The 27,038-nt window shown below is 33.4% G+C and overlaps 1 protein-coding gene across 1 annotated transcript in view; it reads left to right on the forward strand.

Moving 5' to 3' along the window:
* The first annotated feature begins 364 nt into the window (after positions 1 to 364).
* The window catches only part of DRD4 (Dopamine receptor D4), a 70,059-nt gene continuing 43,385 nt past the window's right edge, over positions 365 to 27,038 (forward strand). The window contains exon 1 of the mRNA XM_051217834.1: positions 365 to 1,102. Within this exon, the coding sequence (XP_051064259.1) occupies positions 788 to 1,102 (315 nt within the window). The 5' untranslated portion in view covers positions 365 to 787. The remainder of the gene's footprint in view (positions 1,103 to 27,038) is intronic.

Raw genomic sequence — 27,038 nt, forward strand, 5'->3', positions numbered from 1 at the left:
AGAGTTCTAGTGAGAAACAGTGATCAGTACAGTCCAACCAGGTCTGTTGTGAGATAGTAGCTCACTGAAGACAATGGTGAATGTGTCGCTCAATTTCGTCGATTAGTTGAAGTTAGACATGAACACCATTGAATGCTGGCTCACTGTTCTAGTTGGTTAAGTGCCTGGCTCGAGACTGTTAGGTCCTGGGTTCGAATCTCGTGCAGTGCGGGATCGTGGATGTGCATTGCTAAGGAGTCCCATAACTAGGACGAAACGGCCGTCCAGTGCTTTCAGGTATTTCATGGTGGTCCAGCTTCAATTGACTCATGATTTCAATCAAAAACTTAACAATCTCCACAACCCCTAAACTAATAAATCTAACTCTCATTTGATTGGTCAATATGATTTTGGTGATAATAATCGTTTTTTGTTTCGTATAGAAAATTCTGATTGGTTGAATAGTTTTAACCAATCAGAATGTTGATTTATTACTATGCCTCATTTAAAAAAAAATAAAATAATTCCCGATTTCTCAAAACAAACAAACAAAAAAACAAAACAAAAAAACAGAACAAACATGTTATGATATCTTTGTGTATTGAGTATTATCTCATTGTTTTCGTCTTCTTCCAGAAATATGGATTGTTTTTTTAGAGAAAATATGTATCTATTGGGAATGTTTACCTCAATTCATATTCATAAAACAGAAATAACCATGGAATTATATGATTATTGAAATCAAATATGATGAATGAATGAATGAATGATTAAATAATCAATTATTTCCTATTATTATTTCATTTCAATGAACAATAATATTGTTATAACTATTAATACTACTTATAATACTACTTATAATTATGATACCATTCATAATCAATCTATTATATATAATACATTAAATAATACATATAATTATTTATTATATATAGAAAAACGTTATTGGTGTTTATGTTTAATGATATTTTCAATTGCTACATTATTTGGTAATTCATTAGTTGTATTAAGTGTAATACGTGAACGTTCATTAAGAAATGCAACAAATTGGTTTATAGTTAGTTTAGCAATAGCTGATATTAGTTTAGCAATATTAGTTATGCCATTAGCTACATGGTTAGAAGTAAGTCTAATTATATTACTTTTTAAATTTTTATTAATGATAATAATTATTGATTAAAACAATCGGTTTTTGATCGTTACTATGATTGTTAATGTTTGTTTGTTTTTAAAGTAAAAGAAGAACATAGTAACAACTATTGATTAATGTCAATATTACTTTATGGTGAGATTATAATTTATTAATGACTATCGAGTAATGATAAAGTGTCCTTGACAATGTTCACCCACTTACTTACTTACTTACGCCTGTTACTCACAATGGAGCATAGGCCGCCGACTAGCATTATCCAACACACTCTGTCCTGGGCCTTCTTTTCTTGTTCATTTTCCTCATGTCTATTTCTATTTCTCAAAGTAATGTGTTCTTTGGTCTTCCTCTCCTCCTTTGGCCTTGAGGATTTCATGTGAGGGCTTGTCTTGTGACGCAGTTGGGTGCTTCCCTCAATGTGTGTCCTATACACTTCCAGCGCTTCGTCCTGATTTCTTCCTCCACTGACATCTGTTTTGTTCTCTCCCACAGTAGGTTGTTGCTAATAGTGTCCGGCCAACGATGTCCACCTACTGACTAGGATTAAATGAATGTTTTAAATCTGTGTAAACATTAAGCATTATTTTGAAGGAGTTTTGTTCTCTGAGGTGGATAGTTTTGGTCGTCCTCAGAGAACAGAACTCCATCAAAATCATTCACCTGAGCTATAAATCTTCTCCACCATCTCAATAAGCATTATGATTTACAATGGATGGTTAAAGATAGGAATTAGATTAATGGATTTTATCTTGAATTGACATAAGTTAAAATGCCAAGATTCTATTTAACTAAATGGACGAAGAATTTTGTGTTGAAATCCAAGACTTGTTATCATAAATCTGATTGGTTTGTCCATAAATTATAGTTTCACCTTAATGATAATTTAATGAAAGTCAGAATTATTTCAGTGCTTGATAGATTACTCTGCTTGTTTGAAGTAATCATATAATTCATGAGAAATATACCAGGAAATAGAAAACAAATAAACGTCTTCTGATAAAGTTATAAGGGCATCTGTTAACTGATGACGATGTATCCACATGTTTGATGGATCTGACTGAAAAACTATTCGCAAAAGATTGTACGTTATGTAATATAAAATGTTGAATATACTCAATGACATTGTTCACAAAATGAAGCCATTAGTTGTATTACATATAAGATGATGAAATCAAAGTGATTACAAGTAGTATTAAACATGTAAACTAGTACTTTGATGTGGAAAAGTTGAACTGTTTGTTATATGCAACAAATCTGAATATTTATTCTCTGAAATGATCAGTCAGGTAACACGTTAATCTTTGAAGTGAACGACACTGAGTTTGAGTCTTGGAGTGAACATCAATTCTGGAATGCAGTAACATTCAGCTGACAAGTTAACAGTGGGACAAAACACATGCCCTGAATTCTACTGATAGCTATTATCCATCTCTGTTCATAATACTTGTAATTTAAGGCAATACTGAGGCAATTTATACAGGATGTACATATCTCGAAAAACAGACTGATCAATTGTAGTTTTAAACATCAATGGGAAGATTCAAACAATCAATACCAAAATAAATGAATCAATCAAATCGGTATCCACTCGTACAGAAAAAAAGAAACATCCTCACTCAATTCTCACATATTGAATAATTAATTATGCTAAGAGGATCGATATGTTAACCACCAAACCAGTGAAATTGAAATACACATCATTACATAAGTAGTAATTAAATAATTATCAATAATTATCGAGGTTTAAATTATTGACTTATTCAATAAATCAATCGTGGATTGATTAAAGTTAGACATTAACACCGTTGGATGACAGTCCAGTCGTCTGGAGGTTAAGAGTTTGCACACGAAATCGGTAGGTTCTGGGCGGGATGGTGGACGTGCATTGCGAAGGAGTTCCATACTAAGACGAAATGGCTGTCCAGTGCTTCCGGATTTTCCATATTGGTCAAGATTTAATTAATTCATGAATTCAATTCATAAACCGACGAGTTCTTGAATAAAACATGAATTTTATCTAACTGATGTTATTAAGAGAAAATTCTTGTTTTCAGAATATTGTTTTTTAACTGATTTTATAGTAAATAAGCTAGATTTAACAATTTGCTTAGTAGAAATAAAAACAGTCTTGTTTTATTTGAGTAGTAAACATTCGACACTTTCAGTCACCGACATTCCAATTCTATCCTAATTTATAAAAAAACAACATCATTATTCAAAGATGGATAGTGGCTAGCAGTGGAATACAGTAAGGCGCATGTTTCGTCCTATTTAGGACTCGTTAACTAGATGTACCTGCATTTCAGAGATGATGCTTATTCTGGGACTCGAACTCAGTACCGTTCGCTTCAAACGTCATCACGTTTGAGAAGAGACAAGTAAACAACATCAAGTGAATTTAAAACATCATTATTCAGTTTGAATGAAAGTATAAGAAATATTACTCGATTATTTGATAGATGATTAGTTACTTAGTTACTGAAGTTAAACGATTAGCTCTCTATTACTATCATAAATCAATATTACAAGGTTAAATGATTAATTTAGTAAAGTGTTAAGGTAAAAAATGTCTAAATTTGAATTGGATTTTCACTTATCTGTATTCATTTATATCCTACTTACTTACTTACTTACTTACTTACGTCACTTGCTCCCAATGGAGCATAGGCCTCCGACTAGCATTCTCCAACCAACTCAACATGAGCCTTCCTTTTCTGTTCTATCCAATTTTTGTTCATCCTTCTCATATCTGTCTCCATTTTTCAAAGTAATGTGTTCTTTGGTCTTTCTGTTTTCATTTGGCTCTGAGAATTCCAAGTGAAGGCTTGTGTTGTGACGTCACTTAGTGCTTTCCTCAATGTGTGTCCTATCCACTTCCAGCGCTTCGTCCTGAATATCTTTAAATGCTTAAAATAAAATTTGTCAGTAGAAAATTACATAATTTTCTTTAAAATGCAATACTCACTTATTAATTGAGTGGAAAAAGGACCTGAAAAGTTTAGTAATTATACAATGATTAAGCACTGTAAACTGGTTGGTTACCTTATATGGTTTCAGTTTGTTACTGATCACATTTAAAAATATACTGAATGTTGGATATGTTCATCTTTTATTACGTAGTATTATTGAGTTTGCATGTACTGATGATTGACAGATAGTATTTTTTTAGAATGAGGGTTTGTGGAAATGTTAGTGATTTAATGGTTGAATTCATGTATCAGTCTAAGCTACAGAATCACTGAAAGCTTAGAAATACTGGACGGTCGTTTCGTTCTAGTATGAGACTCCACAACAGTGTACATCTACAATCCCACACTCAGAAGTCGAACCAAGAAACTTTGGTCCTGTATGCGAACGTTTAACCTCCAGATCGCTGAGCCGTCATTCTACGGTGTTAATGTCTAACTTTAACCAATCCACGAAATTGCACCACTGTTCATTATTATTTTCAGTGAATAACTACTCCACAACAGACACCGTTTGACTCCACCGGTCACGTCTACTCACTGGAACTCTAAGAAACACATCTTGAAGCCAGTCACTAATGAGCCCATGCTGAGTATTATCAGAACGTGGTTTTGTGTAGATTGTAGTAATATTTTTATTTATTTCAACTCTGATTACATCCAAATAAGCTGTTTATTATTTTATCCCTCATTCTGGCTTCGTGTATCCTAAATCTTTATTCCCTAAGTGTTTTTAAACTTTTAAAACATTAACTTTGTCTAGTATTTACAAATCAGATGGAAAATTTCAAATATATTCGGCAATTGAAGCTGTTTATCTGGAAATCCTGTAATAACTTATGTTTTATGCTAACTGGAACCTTGAGTGAAATGGTGTTGTTTCCATGGTATACAATCATGTTACCTAGCATTAAAGTTTAAGATGTAACTGTCGGTCTATTCAGCTGTTAACTATCACGTACAAAACATAACTCTAGGGTTTTCTGTCATTTACCTCTAACAACCTAATATCTTGGTCTTGGTTTAATTGGGATTCGATTGATAGAATTTGATCAACCGTAAGGATTAGATAAAGATTACCACAGTTAGCTCTCATTGATCACTTAAACTAATTTTTTACACATATTTGACGGATAAAAAGAAATCAATCAGTCTGATTGTTTAAATTACAAGATCCTGTTTGCCCACTAATCATGTGCAACTGTTGTCATCCCAGTTTTACGTGAAGTTATTCATGATCAAAAGTGATTTTCCAGTAAGATTCCTGATATTAACACTGAGTTTGAATCTCCGAGCATTGTTAGTTTGGAATCAGGGTTTTCCAACTCTTCCACCCGAACCATCCGTATCCATCAACCCGGTTAAAGCTTCGGACATTCTCTTTTCGTTCTCTTAGTTTTGTAAACAACACATGTGGTACAAGACGGTAGTAAATAGGACTTCCCTGTCAGTGGTTGTATGTGCGTGATCATATGAGAGCATTCGAAGAGAGAGAGCTGACCCTCCCCACTCTCGTTCGTACCAGGACATTTACAGGTGATTATACGTATTGTACTACTTAAAGAATTATGAATCAAATCAATAAAACCCTATCAACCCAAACAAAGAAACTACATAGTATGATTGATTGATCATTTATTTACGACCTAAGCTTTAAAAAAGTAAGCTGATTTCAACAAGTTGGATGTAATTATCAATATAAGGATATAGATGATTTGACAATTTATTATTATGCAATGTCAATTATTCATCTATACAGTATCATTCTCTTCAATTAACCTTTCATTTCCCGTTTTTCTTATATTTTTTTCATGATTACAATACTGTTGTTCAAGTGTTTATGTATATGTGAGTGTGTTATCTTTTAATTAACAGAATAATTTTAGAGAACGGAAATGTACTACATCTGTAAACTATTAGATTCATATGAATTGACCTTAAACCAACTGTCCAGTTCAATTGTCTGCGTATATACTAATCAGATTACATATTAGTTACTGAGAGACAACGTAACAGAGAGAGGAAGAGAGTGTGTGTATGTGTGAAAGAGAGCATAGAAATAATAAACAAAATAGAAATAATGGAGAAGATTTGTAGCTCAGGTGGATGATTTTGATGGAGTTTTGTTCTCTGGGTTGGATGGCTTCGGTCGTGGATCATTCATTGTTCTTTTGAACGACATTATCAATACAAACTTCAGGTCGAAGTGAAGTATTCGAATTTCTTCACATGTGGCTCACAACTTGTCCTGTACACCTCGATGTTGATTAGTTCTTGTTAACATCAAACCTGTTATTGTTTTCTTCTTTGTTTTGGTTGTATCTCCCATTGGTTTTATTTTTGTTCCTATGTTTGTGCATAATTTTCCTGATTGAAAAATGATGGGCTTAAGGTCATCCAGAACCATTCAACATCGAGATTTCATCAAAGCGTAACAAATTTGAACATTTTTTTATTCAAATGGGGGGTTCGTGGAGATTGTAGTAATTTAAGAATTGAATCCATTAGTCAAATGAAGCTAGACCATCATGGAAAAGCTGGAAACGCTGGATGGCCGTTTCGTCATATTGAGGGATTCCTCAGTAGTGTGCACTTTCAAATTGATACATTATAATTATTGAAGTATAGTCAATCAGATGAAACCAAAAGTACATAATTAACATGACCACAACTGATAATTTGTTTAATGAAATTGATATAAACAATTTGAAAGTGTTCTTATTTTTTGAAAATGAGCTTTCCAGTATTGATTTGGATTACTTGTGTTTGGTTTTTGTCTTTGTACAAAAGCAACAAGAAAGGATTAGTTGAAGTTAAACATTAAAACCGTTGGATGCTGGCTCAGTCATCTAAAGGTTAGGCATTCACACGTGATATCGATAGGTCCTGAATTTGAATCCCACAAAGGGGATCACTGTCGTGCACTATTGAGGAGTCACATACTAGGAAGAAATCGCTATCGAATACTTCCATATTTTCCATGGTGATCTAGTATTTTAGTTTTAAATTTGTAGAAAATGTTAATTAATTAGAAGAAACTTTTAAAAACAATCGAAAAGAACTAAGTGGGTGTTTCTCTATTTTTTGTTTTATTTTGTTCTGTGCTTTCATATGTCCACTTAGATACTCTTCTAGAAGTTGTTCACTTTTTCTTTGTAAATAATGAAAACGTATGAAATAGGTGAAATATGTCTAGTAGGGGAAGTCTGTATGGTTGTTTCATTCTAGTTAGAACTCATCAGCTAGATTTATTGTATTATTGAGTTGACTCTCAATCTGAGACTTGGGTATAGTAACTGGGATCCAAGTAAATTGAGCTAACGAGTTTGAAATAGGATAAAAACGCATATCCTGAATTCTATTACTAATTATATTCTATTTTTGATTAAGATCATGAACCGATTGATGTTAGACAACCACTGGAAACCTGGAAACACTGGACGGCCGTTTCGTCCCATTAAGGGACTCCTCAACAGTTCACATTCACGGTCCCGCCCAAGGCTTAACCTACTGAACCCCTGAGCCGTCATCCAATGGTGTTAGTGTCTAACATCAACCAATCAACGAAATTGAGCAACCGTCTTCCACTGTACTGAGGAAGAAATACCTGTTTCTACCCGACATGGATTAGCTCCATTAGTGACGGCTTTTCACAAGAACTCCAAGAATTCCCTCACGAATCTAGTCATTAATGAGAACATGTTAATTACCAGTATACAGGTTTTGAAGATTATTATGTTTTTGACTAAGATTTATTTATTCTACATTGTGATAATCGGCATAAGGGGGCTCAAACAAGATTTATTGAATTTCAGTTAGAAAGATCAACAAAAACGATCGCTTAAACCATTTCAAATTAATATTCAGTTTCAAAATTGAAAGAAGATAGTTTTCAACTATGACAATTATCGACTACTATGAATAATTGAGTAAGGTCTATTAATGAGTATCCTATTGAGCTCGATCTAATTAATCCCCTCCCCCATAAGTGATTAAAGAAAAAACCAAACAAGGAATCGATTTTAAGAAAAGTTCAGTAGAACAACTCTGTTACTTATATATTTTCAACAAACAACTTATAGAATGAATAAATATGTAACTAATCAGATAATATTAAGCATTGATTGAATAAAATGAACTAAATATGTCAAAGCTACCACTTAGCAACAGAATTAATCAATTTAGATAAATTGAACCCTTTCTTATACAACTATAAAGTTCCACGTTCTAACTCAACTCTACTCTATTCTAATCTCTTTCTCTCACTCTTACTTACTTACTTACTTACTTACTTACTTACTTACTTACTTACTTACTTACTTACGTCACTCGCTCCCAATGGAGCATAGGCTACCGACTAGCACTCTTCAACCCATTCTATAATGGGTTTTTCTTTCTAGTTCTATCCGATTTTTGTTCATTCTTCTCATGTCTGTTTCTACACTCACTCTTACACTTGATAGTAATATTAACATTGTAGTATACTAACTAATTAACAATTAACTTGTGAATTACTCAAATCTAAACTATTTTACATGTGAATTATTCATTAAAGTTTTGCTTTGTTTTCATATTATTCATAATCTCAAATAGATATGGAATATTATTCAGATTCAAATTTATATCATCTATTTGACATTGAATATACCAAAACTAATTAATTAACTGAATGGTCGCCTGTCTATTCATTGTCATGATCATGTGAATGTCAAACTCATTTATTTTACTATTTTGTTCCTTTTTCTTTCTCTTTTTTTTTTTTTAAAATATCGAAATGGTTATGTGAAATTCATCTAAGTTTTTGGAATAGGAGTTAGGGGTTAGGGGGTGAGGTGGGATGGGATGGGATGGAATGGGATGGGGTGAAGAGGTATTGGGGGGGGTGGTAGTAGGTTTGGAAATCCTAACCACGGTTATTGAACTAGGCACATTTAATGAAAATGTAAACATAATAAATGAGTATGTCAATAATGATTAAATAACTTTCGAAATAAATCTATATTGATATTCATAAAAGAGAAATATGTAGGTATGTGTGTGTGTGTGTGTTTTTGTTTTACAAAAAAAAACCGTAATTTTTTTAAAAAATTGTATCTGAGTAAAATTTATCTGGTGATTAAACTATTGAATAGAATGTCAATGTAAAATGTTTATACAGTTTCCAAGCAAAATACAAAAAGTGATGTGTTGCTTCTAATGGATAAGTGTACAAATATTAATATAAGTTGAAAGGATTTTTTTGAAAAAACTAATTTTATATATTTTTATTTTTGCTTATATTTATATATGAAACACAACTTATGTGATTCAATACTACTGACAAACTATTGCAGTAGCTAAGTGTTATAGATAAAATATTATTGTGAATTATTATTTGATAATCATGTTTATCATGTTTTATTCTACTGTGGGACTCCTCAGAAGTGCACATCCACGATCTCGCCTTACGAGATTCGAACCCAGGTCCTGTGAGCCTTGCATGTAAGCGTTTAATCTCTAGACCACTGAGTGAGTATCCATCGCAAGTAGGAATCGTGAATGCGTACTACTGAAGAGTACCATAATAGGACGAAACGGCTGTCAAACAGTGCTTCCACGTTTTCCATGGTGATCCAGCTTCAATTGTCTTATTATCTCAGCTGTTGAAATTAGATATTTTTTGTCAGTTTTATCTGATTGTATTAACTATTTATAATTAATATACTACGAGTAAATACTGACTGATTGACAAACGCGTGATTTTAGATACACTATCAGGAAACCGACGTCAAGTAGAATTGCCCACTGACTAACCATGAATGATTCAAAAATATTTCCATGATGATACTGGCAATAATGTGAATAGCTTATATCTCTTTATTCTTGTCTTTTTTTTCTTTTTCTACAGTACAATAAAATCATAGTATGACATAACTGACCTTGACTACTATCAAAATACTAAACACAACCGTGACCATGATTTAGCATTATAAGAGATTGGAAGCAGTTAGTCGTATACTTACTTCACTCACTTCTAAATTAAGTTCATCCAATAAACTGTATTAAATATCTCTTATTTTAAGTCTCTTTATCATAGCAAACAAATATATTTCAGTAAAATCGCAAAAGGGTATCAAGGTATCGATTGAAAAGGATAATTTGAATACATAGACTGAATACACAGACTGATGAGTGTAATGTTGAAAATCTTCATTATCTAATCTTTATCTTATTATGGTTTATAGAATATGGTAAACTTTGAATAAAAATATGATGTACAGATCTAGATCTAGGTCACAATGGCGTAGGCGTATACACTTCCTGTCTTCCTTTCAACTATGACATTAAAATCGCTTCATATGTTTCTACGAACTAATTCTTCCTTCCTGTACTATGTTCTTATATGGAATCATTCTTTTATATATTACCACCATTGACTTAACTACTTCTATGAATCCGTTGTTTATCTTGCTGTGCTAATGAGGTATGGCACCTTGAACCGATGCATATATGTGCCTGGTCCTACGTTGTAACTCACTGACTGACTGACTGACTGTAGTTTTATGTTGGCATAGATCAGTTTGAGATATTGAATGCGCTATAAGCGATTCAGCATTTTGGGTAAGTGAATGTGTTCTATTCAGCTTGATGGGTTGGAATATTCTACTAGTCAACGTCTCAAGAGGAATATACAAACCTGTGATTTTTGTACCTATCAGTTTGGTTTGTCAATGAAAGTTTAACATTGATCACTCAGTAATTTCACTTTCATAGCTGATTTGGTAAATGTATAGTGAATGTGTGTATCTGTATTGGACACTATGAAATGTAACACATTAGTTACTCTATCAAAATCTATGAAATGGTAAATAATAAAATATCTATGCTAATCAACTTTGCATATATCTTTTTGTGACTTACCTAGTCAATATTACACAGAAACAAGAAGCTGAATCCGAACAGTATTGAAGATGGGTATGTTTTATTCATATAGTTTACCAAATAGACAGAATAAAAAGATGAACGTAGTGTGCCCTTCGACTAATGTTAATAAAAAGGTCAGACTAGTTCACAAAATTGTTTGTTTCAATTTATCACAATAATTCAAAATATACTTACTTAGTCACACTTGTTACCATTGGTGGAGGAGTATAGGCCGCTCACCAGAACTCTATATCCAACTTTGTCCTGAATAATCCTTTCCAGTTGTTTCCAACTGCTACCAATTCCTGACACAGTGTGTACTTTGATCTTCCACTTTTCCTCTTCCCTTTAGGATTCCAAGTTAGCGTTTGCTTCATGATGCAGTTTGACGATTTCCGCAGTGTATGTCTTATCCACTTTCCTGATTTCTTCCTCAGTTGGCAAAAGCCAAACGAGCTTTCTGAATCCATGTAGAAATTTCGTCAAACACCAACCCATTAGGGCTGATCAGACTTCCAAGTGAAGTTGTCGATGCATTCGACAACTTGCAAAGCAAAGACATGGATGATAATAGTCTAACAAAATTCATTTATGTATCATTATCTCTACGTGCACAATACTCCTAAATTTCATTAACTTAACCAATTTAACACAGACACATTCACTTTCATAAAGAAAGAACCCCAAATATTTGATTAGATGTTAGTGACAAATTGTAGCGCAATTTATTATTCCTGTTTCATCCTGTTTGCAATTCATTTGATAGATGTATCTGTACCTCTATATTAATGTTCTACACTGGGACTGGAATAGAGGCATTCCGTACAACACACATATATGCTTAAACAAAACTATATAAATTACAATCTTTGATACTAACAACCGATCTAACCTAAACAATCATAGAAAACTTGGAAGCATTGGATGATTGTTTCGTTTTAGCATAAGACTCTTCAGTATCCAAGATCCCATATGCAGGATTCGAACCCAGGACCTTCGGTCATACGAGCAAACAATGCTAATGTCTAATCCATGATCATGCTCCCAACCTTTTATCCAATGCCTGAGATGAATGTCTATCTCACACTTGATATAGATTAGACTTCACTAATCACAACTTCTCCCTAGAACTTCAAGAGTTACATTTTTGAATCTAATCACTAGTCAGCACATGATGGTTACCTTGAAGAAAATATATCTTATTTCCAGTACGTTGATTAAATTGGTTTAATCTAAGGTCGTGGATGCGCACTGCTAAGGAGTCCCATAATAAGACGAAACGACCGTCTAAGTGCTTCCAAGTTTTCCATGATGGTCTAGCTTCAACTGACTTCTGATCATAACCATTGAAATTACTATAATATCCACAAAACCCATTTGATATCAAATATATACATATATATAAGTGAATTTGTTGACAGTAACATACATGATAGATTCTGTTGTTTTCTTTTCTATGTAATAAATCATTAGAATGATCATTCATATTTGTGAAATGATGCATAAATGACAATGAAGAATATCCTTGTTAATTAAATCACTTACATAACAATTGTTCATCATGGATAATGATTAGAAAAACAATTTGATAACAATGTAACAGTAATATATATGAAGTTAAAGTAACATTTCATTATTCGTTGTATATATAGAGAGACGGATAGGGTATCACATGAATATGTCATTCGTTATTTGATGAAGTTAATAGAATGTAACATTTATTGTAAAAAAGAAGGACCATATGATCATATTTCTTATATGAAAGTGAATATTAAAAGGGGTTTTATGGATATGATAGTAATTTTAATGGTTGAGATCATGAGTCGATTGAAGCGTTCGAGCGCGAGATTGGCAGATCCTAGATTCGAATCTCAAGAGGCTGGATCGTGAATGCACACTGCTGAAGTGTCTCACAATAGGACAAAACGGCTGTCCAGTGAAAGAGAATAATTGAAAATTAGACTTATCATATTATTCTATTTCTTTGAAAGCATATGATTTAGGTTAGCAATGATTGGTAACTTAGTGGTTAAAATGTTTGATGTTGAGTCATTGGATTCATTCAGTTAGGTTTGAGGAACTCGATGATATTATTAAACTTCATACATGTAAATATAGCTCGTCCCTAAGTACTTGGTGAATGAGTTAATTATTACTCACATTGTTATCAGTTGATTGTTTGTCGATTGTCGAATTAAAATCACCTCTTGAAGTAAGGTATAAAACTTAGTTTTGTATTTACAATTGATTGATCACTGAGTGGTGATCAATGACAGGTATGTCAGGTCCTTCTTAGTGTAAATCGAATCCTATCGACCAAGTTGCAATGTAGTCACCAATCTGGGTGACTTGACATAGAGTACACTATGTTCCCTCAAGATTACAGGTACACCTTGCTGACGAGTGCCAAGTAGCACGAAACGTAGATCTAAGGTTTTCTGTTGAATACTTCCAACCACCATCTTACTTAGTTTGGTGTTCATTTATTTATCACGCAAAAATTGATCAGATCTTGGTGATCCGTTTGGTACAAATGGCTTTTCACACTGAATAATCGTCAAGTAATAATATATATTGTGTTTCTCTAGTCCTCAATAGTTTCAGTGAATTTAGCCAACCAAGTTTAAATATGACAACTAGTTTAACTAATGTAATACAATGGAGAATGGTGATTGCTTATAGGTGTTGGCTAAGAAGTCTCGCATCTTGATTTTATTCACATCTGTCATACTCATGAATATCAACTAACATACAACAAAGATCTATAGATTTTGATTAAATGAGTTTCATCATCAGTTACCTTCTGATCGACTGAACTCTAAAAAAACAAAATTACTTCTGGATGAAAATCTTCGTTTTGAAAGTACAATATGTTTCTGTATATGAATATAGAAGTCAGGTGGATAATATCAGATGGGTAAATGTAACCATCCTACTTGTATGACATCAAGTTATCGTATCACACTCCAGAGAATAATAATAAAGTTAATAGTTATCATCAACTGTCCTTTATAGAAATATGACAGATCGTAATCACGAACTCTTAACCTCTAGACCACTGAGCCAGCCTACATTGGTCTCGTTCAATCGACCGCTGGATGCCAGTTCAGTTGTCTAGAGGTTAAGCGTCCACGTATGAGGTCGAAAGTCCTGGTTTCGGATCCCTCATGCAGGATAATAGACGCGCACTACTGAGGAATCCCATACTAGGACGAAACGGCCGTCAAAAAGTGCTTCCAGGGTTTTCATGGTAATCTAGCTTAAATGGAATCATGAATTCAACTATCAGAATTAATACAACCTACACAAAAACCCCATTCCGATGGGTTTTTTTGATAGATTTATCACTCTTTAATTTGAATGTTTGTTGGTGATATGATGGTAAGAAAAGTCAATTTTTCGATTGAATTACTTATTATGAGTTTTGTTCAAGATTACTTCCGTTTTTGATTCAATGGAATGATTATTCAATGTAGTATTCTATTTTCTTTTGTCGTATAATATTTTATGTTGTATAATATGTGAGATATTTTTGTATTCCATTGACATGAACTATACTCAGTCTGTGATTTGTTATAACTATAAGTATGTTTCATACATGTGATTTCATCCTAATTATTAATCAAAATAGGTATACAATCAATATATAAATGAGTGTATTTTCGACTTGAGTCGTTGTCGTCGTCGTCATAGTGTCTTGGGGTTAATAAATCATCACTTATACCAGTCTTTGTGTTCTTACTTTCGCATCGTGGGAATTGCAGAGGTCCCTCGATCCGAGTATGAGTGATAAACGTTTCCAACATAACAATCAGCAACGACCAGATACATAAAGTAGCATTAAAAGAGCCAAGACAAGAAGTATTCGAACGACGAGTGATAACAGTTGGATAGTGAAAAGGAAACAATAATCTTGTCCTACTGTATGGCATTATGTAATTATGTTCTGGTCTTTATATATTCTAGAGATTTGGTTATTTGCTTCTTTCTATTTTTAGCCTTCATTAGGGGAGATTTAGTTGATAATCAATGACGTAGAATATCAGCGTTGATCTTTGAAATTATACACCTCAGATACCATTGATTGAACGTACAATCCTATTCAAATATTTCACATTCTTATTCCTTTTATTTGTGGTAGTGGTTGTTATTGTTGTTATTACAAATAGATATAATCCAACTGTAATCTCTTCTGTCATCAGTTAAACTAAGTCTATTTGTTGATTGTTACATAATTCTATGTATGAAATCGGGGAAATTTCTTTTCACCTACAGTGCTCCTTTTCTTTTTATCTTACAACGATCTGAAACACTGATATATGTTAATTAGTACAGATGAATTTCTTCTACCTGACAACTGTAAGACTGAATTAATGTGTATAACCCCTGAGATATATACATAGTTATTAAGAGAGAGTTACGTATATGAGTACATTTAGATGACGAAAAACTTATTTGTAATGTATAAAAATGATTAAAGTTGAATTTTATGTTCTCAAGAGAAATATATGCAAAATATCTTTAATAGAGATCATGAACCGATCAATGTAAGACCACCATTGAAACACTGGACGACTATTCCGTACTAGTACGCGACTCCTCAGCAGTGCTCATCCACAATCTCGCCGCGGGACTCGAACTCAGGACTTTGGATCTCACACGTGAACACTGCTTCACAACTGACAGGTTTGAACTCTACTGGTCACGGCTTCTGCAATCTACATAACCCTGTACTAATATACTTAATACTATGATTGAAGTATTGTTATTAAGAATAAACTGTAAGATATATTATTCATTCCCTATTGTATATGAAGAAATACTCAGCGAACTATGTGATTGAAGATGCAAGTTTACCAAAATGAAATGACACTATTTAATGGATGATAACAGTCACTAAGGAATTATTGTCTTTATCTATCGGTATTGATCAAACTGTATTAAATTGTATCCCTTGTAGTTGAGTTAAACTTATCATTATATAATCACTCGTTCCAAACTATTTGAATTATAGTGTCTAAAATGACTTGAATAATTTCTCTTAAAATCCTAGTGACATCGATGTAATATAGTTAAATTCATCAGCCATTTGAAGCTGGATTACTATGAAAGACCTAGAGGCAACGGAAGGCCGTTTCGTCCTACTGTGAGACTCCTCAACAGTTGCGCATTCACGATCCCGCCTCACGAGACTCGAGCCCAGGAACTATTAGTCTCGCGCGTGAACGCTTAACCACTAGACCACTGAGTCAGCATTCAAAGATGTTAGTGTCTAACTTTGATTAATCCATGAAATTGAGCCACCGTTCACCACTGTCTTTAGTGAGTTACTACCTCACAACAGACCAGGTTGAACTCCAATGATCACTGCTTCTCACTAGAATTCCAGGCAATACCTCCTGAAACCAGTCATTAGTAATGTAGAATTAATACCATTTCAACTATAAAACTACTAAAATCTCCACAAAATCCCTTCTGATTATGATCTATGTAATAATCAGATGAACTTATAATACATATTTTATGCATTATCATTCATATCTTAGCAAACAAGGTACAAATGTAACTAAGACCATACTAGAACAACATTGAAAGTTAACACCATATATTAACATTGAAAACGTGACAAAATCTCTGAATGTACTTTAGTATATCTATTAATAATCAATAATAAAATATATTGGAAATAATTCACAACTTAGATGTATTCTTTTAATGTTATTGAGTTAAATGAGCTAGATAATAAGTATAACAGTTGAAGGTTTCATTATCCTTCTGGAAATCATCATCATCATCATCATCATCATCATCATTGCGTAATTCATATAGAAACAATCTTTTCATCTAATCCAATAAGTGTGTTATGTCATTAAATTGATTTGAACATTCGGAAGAAGAAAAAAAAACACCATCCACCCCTTGAAATTACATTCTATTCTTAATCCTTTTATAGATTTATATATATATATAAATATTATCAGATCATAACTAATCAATTGATTATCTCTTTTATCTGATTTCTTTCTCTTGTATATTTTTCTAAAATCCATTTTCTTTGAAAAAGATAATGACAAAAAATTCAACTAAAAATATTGACTGTGATAGCAACAAAAGTGTCCTCCCATAAATTTATTTTCTTTATTATTATAATAATATATTTGAACACATAAATATTGTTACAAAGGGGCGCCAAACAGGTATGCGCTACATAAGTCACTCGATTTGTGTAAGAGCCGGGATACTGTCCAGGTGCCCAAAACGAAGTAGGTGGTTTTCTTAGGGAGCCACACCTGGAGCCTTCGACCGAAGGGTCTGATCCACAAGCCAGTGGAGTAACCTAAGGAGATGCAGTCATATGGTAGCCGATGACCAATAATTAGTTCATACATTATTTGTTCCTTTAGGATCCTGGATCCCATATACACCATTAGTTTTAAATCTGGGTTTTCTAACTCCCTTAAATGAATCCTCCATATCCACGAACTCGGTTAAAGTGCGATTATCTTGACATTATGTAACTATCATTTTTCAAAAAGATATTAAGTAAACTAAGATTCTCCTATATACAAAGATAGATAGTGAGTAGTAGTGGAATCTAGGACTCGGATCACTTAGTCCTATTTGGCACTCATCAGCTGGATGTACCTGCATTACAGAATTGGTGTTCACTCTGAAACTTGAACTCAGTATCGTTCACTTCGAACGCCATCACGTTATCCATTCAGCTACTGAATCTTGCATATATGCATATATGTCAATAAATGACTGATCAATTGTAGTCTCCTAAACATCAATGGAATGATTCAAACAAGTAACATCATGTGAATTTAAGATGCTCTTAGTTATCTGTTGATAACAAGAATATGTTCAAACCTATTCAAATGATTATAAAATAAACATAAATGAAATGTATTACATGGAAACAAAACAATTGTCAAATCCTTTCACCTTATCTCTCTCGTTCTCTCTCTCTCTCTTTCTGTGTCTCACTCTCTCTGACAACTACAGATATATTCAGTCGCCATATTCTTCTTTCTTTTTTTCTTTCTCTCTCGAAAATGATGTACTTCAACGGTTTCATTTATACTTCAATTATAACATTACCATGAAGGTAATGTATTCATTCAAAACGCAATAACAAATAGAGCATTGTCATTGTAGTTATTCTAGATAATTCCCTATTATTCATATTCAGAATTGTTCTTTTCATGTTTTGTGTTTACCAAGAATAGATTAGCATGATTTAATAGTTAGTTTTAGTATGATTGGCACTGAATTCATTCACTCTGATTGAATACAGATTTAAATATTTAAAAGGGGAAATTGCAAACTTCAATGAATATCGTCATAACTTTGGAACAAGTTGTTATGACAGGTAATGTCCAATAACTGATCTTGATACACGAACTACTGTATGCGCAAATCGCGTGAACATAACAGTGGACAAGAAAGTATATTGGGCTACCTATGTAAGAAATTAATTCATTCCTTAGTCAATAATGTGCAATTGTCTTTCAGGTCACTTCTGATTACCGTTGATTGATCTTATCATTTGGTTTACCATATCACAAGTAATTTATAGCTAATTATCAGTGTAACAGTTATAAGAGGTGAATATCACGCGTCAATGATAATCAACAACTTGCGTCCTGAATTTCTCAATGAGCTGTTATACAGTATAACCTACTTACATCATATATTAGCTTTGATTAAACGAACAATGAAAGCCAGATAACAAAGTAAGACATCATGTTGGGCCATATGATCTGTAACATTGATTGTAATCAGTGATAAAGGGTTAAATAAAATGTTATATGTTAATGTGAGAAATTTAGGTTATGATTTATGGTTGAATGTTAAGGCTAGGAAATTAGATTTAGGGTTTACATTACGAGATGACATCGTCTGTAATGATAAAATGGTATTTAGCCAAATGAGGAAATGAATTTCATGCCAAAATCTAACATCTGTTATCTTGAATATGATTGGTTCGTTCACAAATCAAAGTCTCACTTAGGCTTGAACATAGTGTTCCATATTTTGGGAAAAGATGACTTCTGATAGTCATTAAGAAGGGATCACCTTTTTGAGATAAAGAAAGCAGTGACCAGTGGAGTTCAACCAGGTCCATTGTGAGATAGCAACTCACTGATGACAATGGTGGATGTGTCGCTCAATTTCATGGATTAGTTGGAGTTAGACATTAACACCTTTAGATGACGACCGGCTCAGTAGTCTAGTGGTTAAGAGCTCGCGCGCGAGACTGATAGGACCTGTGCTCGAATCTTCCGGGGCGGGATCGTGGATGCGCACTGCTGAGGAGTCCCACAATGGGACGAAACGGCTGTCCAGTGCTTCCAGGTTTTCCATGATGGTCTAGCTTCAATTGACTCATGATTTCAACTGTTGAGATTATCAAATAGCACAAAACCTTGGTCAATCAGGGTTTTCTGTTGACCATCTTTACTTTATAAACTTCAATAATGTACATCAAGTCAAAAATCGCACAATCTCTTAGTGAAAAATGAATCAAGGTACACTGAATACCAATCAGTGATCAATTAATTGCGGATAAATCAGTCTTACAGGAGGGTAATTGTGACATATATAGCACAACTATAGCGTCCAATATTGTAACTCTAAGTGATACCGGTTTTGAGCTAACAAGGAGAATCAATTACCTTAAAATTACAACCACCATTTACAAACAAAGCCCAACTACCGTTAAACCTAATACAAGCAGGATTTATCTTTATCCACCTCCAACCACTTAAAATCTCCGCCTACTTCAATCTGTATCGAATCATTCTAACAATTGTTTACATTACAACTTGATCAATTGTATCCGATCAACTCTAACAAACATTAAATCCATAGTTACTACTCACTAATCGATCAATGATAAACATTCATTCTACTTACAACCTTATGAAATGATAATGAACACGAATGATTATATACCATGTTAGAAGTATAATATTAATGTAAGCGTTTGTTACATATGATTACATAATGATTATGTAACTCGTAACAGATGTTGACTAGAATTGTAAAGTATCATATACATATTGAATAAAACTCTTATTATATATCAGATGGGTTTTGTGGATATAATAGTAATTTCAGTAGTTAAGGTCATGAATTAGTTGAAGCTTAGACCACCATAGAAAACCTGGAAGCACTGGATGGCCGTTTCGTCCCATTGTGGGACTCCTCATATTATTATTACATATTCATGTTACTTATTTTAGTAAGTAGTTATGTATTTGATTATCAGATTACAATAACGGGTGTTACTGGTGTTACACAATAAGCTTTCTTTTCTTTTTTTTCTTTCCTCACTTTTCAATTAATCACTGTACAACTTGTATGATCGAATTTTCTTTTTTACTTCATTGAATCATTTCAATTGGATGAATCTTCTTGTTCTATATTTAGTTTTGTGTGGATTTTCTCCAGTTCTTTTTTCTTTGTTCGATGCTATGTCTGTTGTCGAAATGCAAGAAATAGGCAGAGAAAAGAAAAATTTAAGAAATAAGTGAAAAAGAAAAGTAAACTAAACAAAAAAGAGAAAAAAAAGAAGAAGGAAAGTCAATGAAACAAGATTGAAATTATGTAGTTAAGTTAGGTATAAACTATAAAATGATTCATTGATGGATATCATGAACTGATTGATGTTAGACTAACATTGAAAACCTGGAAGTACTAGAAAGTCGTTTCGTTCTATTGTGGAATTCTTCAACAGTGAGCATCCACGATCCCGCTCAAGGGAAGCCGTGAACAGTGGAGGTAATCCGTGTCGGGTAGAGATAAGTATCTCTACCTCAGTACAATGAAAGATGGTTGCTCGATTTCGTGGATTGATTAAGGTTAGACATTAAGACCATTTGATGCGGCTTCAGTAGTCCAGTTGTGTTAAACGTTCGCGCGCGAGACTGAAGGCCCCGGGTTTGAATCCCGCGAGCAGGATCGTGGATGCGCACTATTGAGGAGTCCCTCAATAGGAAGAACTAGCCATTCAGTGCTTTCAGGATTTTTCTTGGTGGTCTAGCTTCAATTAACTCATGATCTCAACTATATAAAAACTTTCTGTGGAAATATTTATTGTTCAAGATGATGATTTTCATAGCGTTCCACACAGCATCCATCTTGAAAACATCATCGATATGAAAACAGCTCATAGTAGCGTGATATCTGTGTCTTGTTCAATGGTTTGAAAATTTTGGCAATCATCTGCTGTTCAGAGAATTTCTAAGGCTAATCACAGAAAATTGAGGTTTAAGGATCATCTGCCTTTGTCTGTTAATCATCTCAATCACACTCAACTAGTTTAAAGGATAAACACACAATGAATAAATCGGTGATTGACTGAAGATATTAGTTTAGAGAATAATATGCAGATGTTTGAAGTTGTAGATGCTAGAATAGAATTTCAGTGTAAACATCAACACTATGCTACAGAGAAATCCACGCAATTAGTCTTGAATAGAACAAAGCGCGCTTCGTATATGAAACTCAAATATATTATTGAACGTTTGTTTTGCACTAATATCAGACTCCTTAGCGTTGCGCATCCACAATCACGTACGTGAGACTAGAACCCAGAATCTATGGTGTCACGCAAACGTTCAAATATATCAAGAAAATATGTATAGTTTGGAAAGATTTTGTAAACCATAGATTAGTATTTATTTGCAAAACTGGTGTTGCTGAGTTGTTTGAAGTGAAATGTTTTATTGCATAACCTCCATTGTCATTCTGGATAGCCTTCTTGGAGCTATCTTCATATAGCACTGACTTAATTAATTTACAAGTGTGTTATATCAAATTTGTTTTTAGCCAATAGTCTGCATAGAATTCGTCATCTTCACTTGTCTTGTTATTCAAATCGACTATCTTTTTACTTTGATTTCTGATCATACAGTAGATCAAGCCTTCGCTTATAGGTTCAAAGGACTGATCGAAATCAATGTGTATGCAGATTGTTGATTGATCTGAAAATTATATTTCTAGAAATTCTCCGACTGATATAGAATTGTCTTGATCCATAAATTTGTGGCGTTCCAATCCATTTCAATTCTATAGTTATCTAACTGCATTGATTTCGATGATAACAAATTAGGAAACGGTCACCTCAAATTAGTATGCAACTACTTATGGATGTCCATTCGACAGCCTTGGCTCTCTCAAGCGCGCTATTTTCTTTGTTCATACTTTTCTAATTAATTACAGTATTTGACAAAAATGATCTTAAATAATTTATCCTTTTTAATTCAATTTAAAATGATTTAGTTTATCCTGTTATTGATATTTTTGACTCAAATACAGTGATCTAGAAGTTAAGCGCTCGAGTGCAAGGCCTATAGTTCTTGGATTCGAATCCAGTGGCCGATATTGCGGATGCGTACTAGTGAGGAGTCCCATACTAGGACAAGACGGTTGTCAATATCTTTCAGGTTTTCAATAATGGTGGTCTAGCTTTAATTGACTCATGAATTCATTTATGAAATTCGATACATATACATCTAACTGACGAGTTCCAAATAAGACGAAACACACAGATTTCATCTATCCTACATCATTATATCCTTTAGTTTTAACGTTGTAGTTAATTAACCATGAAAATCTCTATGTTCAGTTTAATTATTTCAGTAATAAAATAGTTCATTAAAATAATTTGTTACTATCGTTTTTTTCCTGACCGACAAGAAAGAAATCTTGAATATTTATCCTGTCTACTTATAAATAACCTAACTATATAATGCATATATAGTTGAATAATGAATGAAATTTGTGCATATTTGTAACGTCATGAAGTTTATCATACTATACATATATGTATTTATGTGGTGTATACTACTTATTTTGCCAGATATAAGTAGTATATAACATTAATCAGAAGTGGAATGCCTGGTAGTAAAGGAATGAGATGATATAACTGAAGAGAATAGAAAGGTAAACAATAATCAGTTTAAATATACCTGAGTGTTCATTCATAACATGTATAGTTACATTGTAGTGAACTAGAATATAAGTGGGGACAATCAGATGTATATGAGTATAAAATTACAGAATATCTACATCAATCATTCTCTATTCTCATCATCTTTTCTTCGATCTTCTTAACCTTTAATTGTTAGGCATTCCACTTTCGATTGATGATACATACTACTTAAATCTGTCGACATCAGTAGCACACACCACAATATATATATTGCGTCCATCTTGTACATTACACGCTAAATTACGTATTTTTATCATTTATATAACATTGGATGATATTTCTAACGACTGTTACCATTTTTGATTTTTCCTTTCTTTCTTTCCATAGAAAACCTATTTTTCTCTAATCATTCATAAATTAGTTGAATTTATGAGTCAATTGAGACCATCTTGAAAAATCTAGAAACATTGGACGGTCGTTTCGTCCTAGTATGGGACTCCTCAGTGGTGCGCATCCAAGATCCCGCCCCGTGAGATCTGTACCCAGGACCTATCAGTCTCACGCGCAAACACTTAACCTATAGACTACTGAGAAACCATCGGTGTTAATGTCTAACTACATTTCGTCTTATTCTGCTTTTTATTCTCAGTTAAGAAACGGGTATGATGAAACCTTATAATAAAATCACTCAGCTTACTGGATTGAACATCATAAAGCTTCTTAACTCTACGATTTCTAGTTCGATATTCCTGAATTTACCCTTTCAAACTCAACTTATTTATCTGAAACGAAACGTTTTTCATGACCGTAATAATTCTATTGAACTCTTCGCTACATCATAATACACATAAGCAGCTCGAATCACCTCCGTATTTATAAGTATATCAATTTTTATGATAACTTGATTTTAAAATATTATAGGTATAAGCAACTGATAAGAAACTAACTTGCCCACTCACGCCTGCTATCCCTTCGTGGAAAAGCATAGGATTCCTAACAGCATTCTCCATCCAACTCTGTACTGGGCAATCATTTCCTATTATTTCCAGTTGCTATTCATTCTTTTGGCGTCTACCTCGAATTCTAGACGTAGTGTATTCTTTAGTCTTGCTCTTTTGCTTTTCTTTTTGGGACTCCAAGTTAAGGCTTGCCTCGTGATGTAGTCCGATCATTTCCGCAATAAATGTTCTATCCACTTCCATCGTGTTTACTAAAGTTCCACTTCAGTTAGAAGCTGTTTTGTTCTCTTCCATAATGGGCTACTGCAGATGGTATCCGGTCATGCGAAATAAAATGAATTCATATTATCCTGCACAAATATTTGTTTAAGCTCACTTGAAGATAATAAAAGGAACTATGCATATAGAGTATATAAATCTTTTCTAGTGTTTTTTTCTAATCTTTCCATCGATATTTAAGATCACAATTGATCAGTCTGTTCCTAGCAGATTGACTTATTTACTATCTATTGTCGTTTTATTACCAACAATGACAATATAGGTGAAAATGGATAGTGACTAACAGCGGAATTCAGAATAGGCGTCTAATCATATTTAAAACTCGTCAGTTGAATGTACCTGCACTGCAGAGTTGATATTTATTCCGGGACTGAAGTGAACAACACTGTTTTCAAATCTTGTAATGAACATCAACTATGAAATATAGGTACATCGATTTGACACATATCCTGGATTTCATTTCTAACCATCATTTATTTTTCTTCATCATGTTCGTGACTTAAGATAATATCGAAACAATCCAAACAGGATGTATATATGACAATAAAAGACTAACCAATTGCAGTTCTAATATATCAATGCAACGATTCAAACAAACAATACATAAATGACATTAGTTTTATTCAATATTAAAACATGATATTCTCAGTATACAATATTTATCAGTAGTATATATATGCGTGATATAAATAAATAAAATGAAATGAAACGAAATTTTAATAACACTACAATGAGTATTGATATAAAAACAACTCCCCCCCTACAAGTTCTCAGTTTGTCAAACTAAAACTAAAACTTCATACTGAATTCTTTGTAAGTAAATCTTCACATTGACGAATGGATGAATGAATGATTGTTCATTAAGATCAAGAATAGATTGAAGTGTTAGACCACCATTGAAAGCCTGGAAGCATTGGATGGCTGTTTCGTCTTATCGCAGAACTTCTCAGCAGTACGAATCCATCATCTCACTCATGGAATTCGAACCCAGAGACTCCAGTGTCCTAACACTAAAATGTAAATCAATGAGACGGCATTCAACGGTGTTAATGTCCAACCTCAAACAATCCACGAAATTGTGCGATCATCTTCCATTGTACTGAGGTAGAGATACCTGTCTCTACCCTACACGGATTAACTCCACTGGTCACAGCTTCTCACAAGAACTCTGAGAATTCCCTCACCAATCTAGTCACTAATGAGAACATGGTAATTACTAGTATAGAGGTTGTGGAGATTATTAAGTTTTTGATAGAGATCATCGTTATCGATCACTAATCAGTTCATGATTTCAATGAAAAATATTATAATCTACATAACCCCATACTGAGAATGAATGAATATCCATTGATCAGTAATAATATTAGTTATTGATTTAACTAACGTTATCATCTAGTTGTGTACACTTTATCGATTAATGAATGGTTACCAATGTCCTTTGCTATGGACTAAAATCCTATTGGAAATAACAATCTTCGTCAAGACGATATGAATTGTGTCAAATTAAACGAAACTAAGATGAGTAGTTTATTCCTGACTTCTTTGATCTGCCTGGTGATACTATTATTTATGGAAGAAGTTTTAGCGACGCTAAAGTGACCGTGTGTCTGCCTAATAAGTAGAACCAGATAAGGCTTTGTAATTACGATTTACAGTTGGTGGTAAAGGTTAAGAACTAGATTGAAGTTTTTCCTCACGAATTGAATATCAGCTATAATGCTAAAATTCTCTTTAACCAAATGGCTGGATGAATTTCGCGCTAAAATCCAAGACCTATTATCTTAAACCTGATTGGTTCATCCATAACGTATAGTCTCACGAAACTAGCCCATAATAATTTAGCTAATATTTGGGTAAATTTTATTATGTAATCAAAGTGTAACTAAAAAGATGAATAGTGGCTAGAAGTGGAATTCAGGACGCCCGTTTCGTCTTGTTTGGGACTCGTCAGCTGGATATTCATTGTGTGACACGAACCTAGTACCATTTACTTCAAACGCCATCGCGTTATCCACTTTGCTACTGAGTCCTGATCGCCACTAGTGTGTGCAATGAGATGAAGATTAAATCAGATCTGAGGTGAAGGCACATCCAGCTGACGAGTGCCAAATAGGACGAAACGCGTGTCCTGGATTCCACTGCTAACCACTATTCATCTTTGCTTATTATATAAACTATTCTATCTGAACAAAATATTGCTGGAAGTAATTATTACAAATAATTAGATTTTAGTTATATCTAGAGCTTAGATTCCTAATATTCCAGGTATAATTTGAACACTCGAAAGCTAGAACCCTCCCAAGTTGCAAATGAGAAGACAGAATACAAATGAAATGAATGCCATTCCTAATAGTGTCAATTATGGTACAAAACTGTCAGGTAATTATAGTTTTTAGAAGAGTTAAATCATCATTATTGTTGTCCAATGAGCATACAGAGGGTTATTAGCATTTGTGCAACAGGGAACCTACACATATGAATTCTGGAATATTCTTCCAAAAATGATTGTATGTAGTATCTTCGGCTCTTTCTAAGCTTCTTAGAGCTCCCTGAAGTTCGCTCATGGACGCTCCTAACAGTTTAATATTCCAAAACAATCATCGCAGATTACGTCTCAATTTATATGATATGATTAGTTAAACATTCACGTTTGATACCAGCGATCCTGGGTTCGAGTCCCGCATGCCAAATCGTGATCAAGCACTTTTGAAAAGTTTTATAAAAGGACGAAATGGCTATTCGATACTTCAAGGTTTTCAATTATTGTGGTCTAGCATAGATCGACTGATGAATTCAACTGTGAAAATCACACTATGACTAAAGATGTATTCACTATTTAATATCGAAATTAATTCAAA

Source organism: Schistosoma haematobium, chromosome 7 (genome assembly GCF_000699445.3).
Source record: "Schistosoma haematobium chromosome 7, whole genome shotgun sequence".
Classification (NCBI taxonomy): Eukaryota; Metazoa; Platyhelminthes; class Trematoda; order Strigeidida; family Schistosomatidae; genus Schistosoma; species Schistosoma haematobium.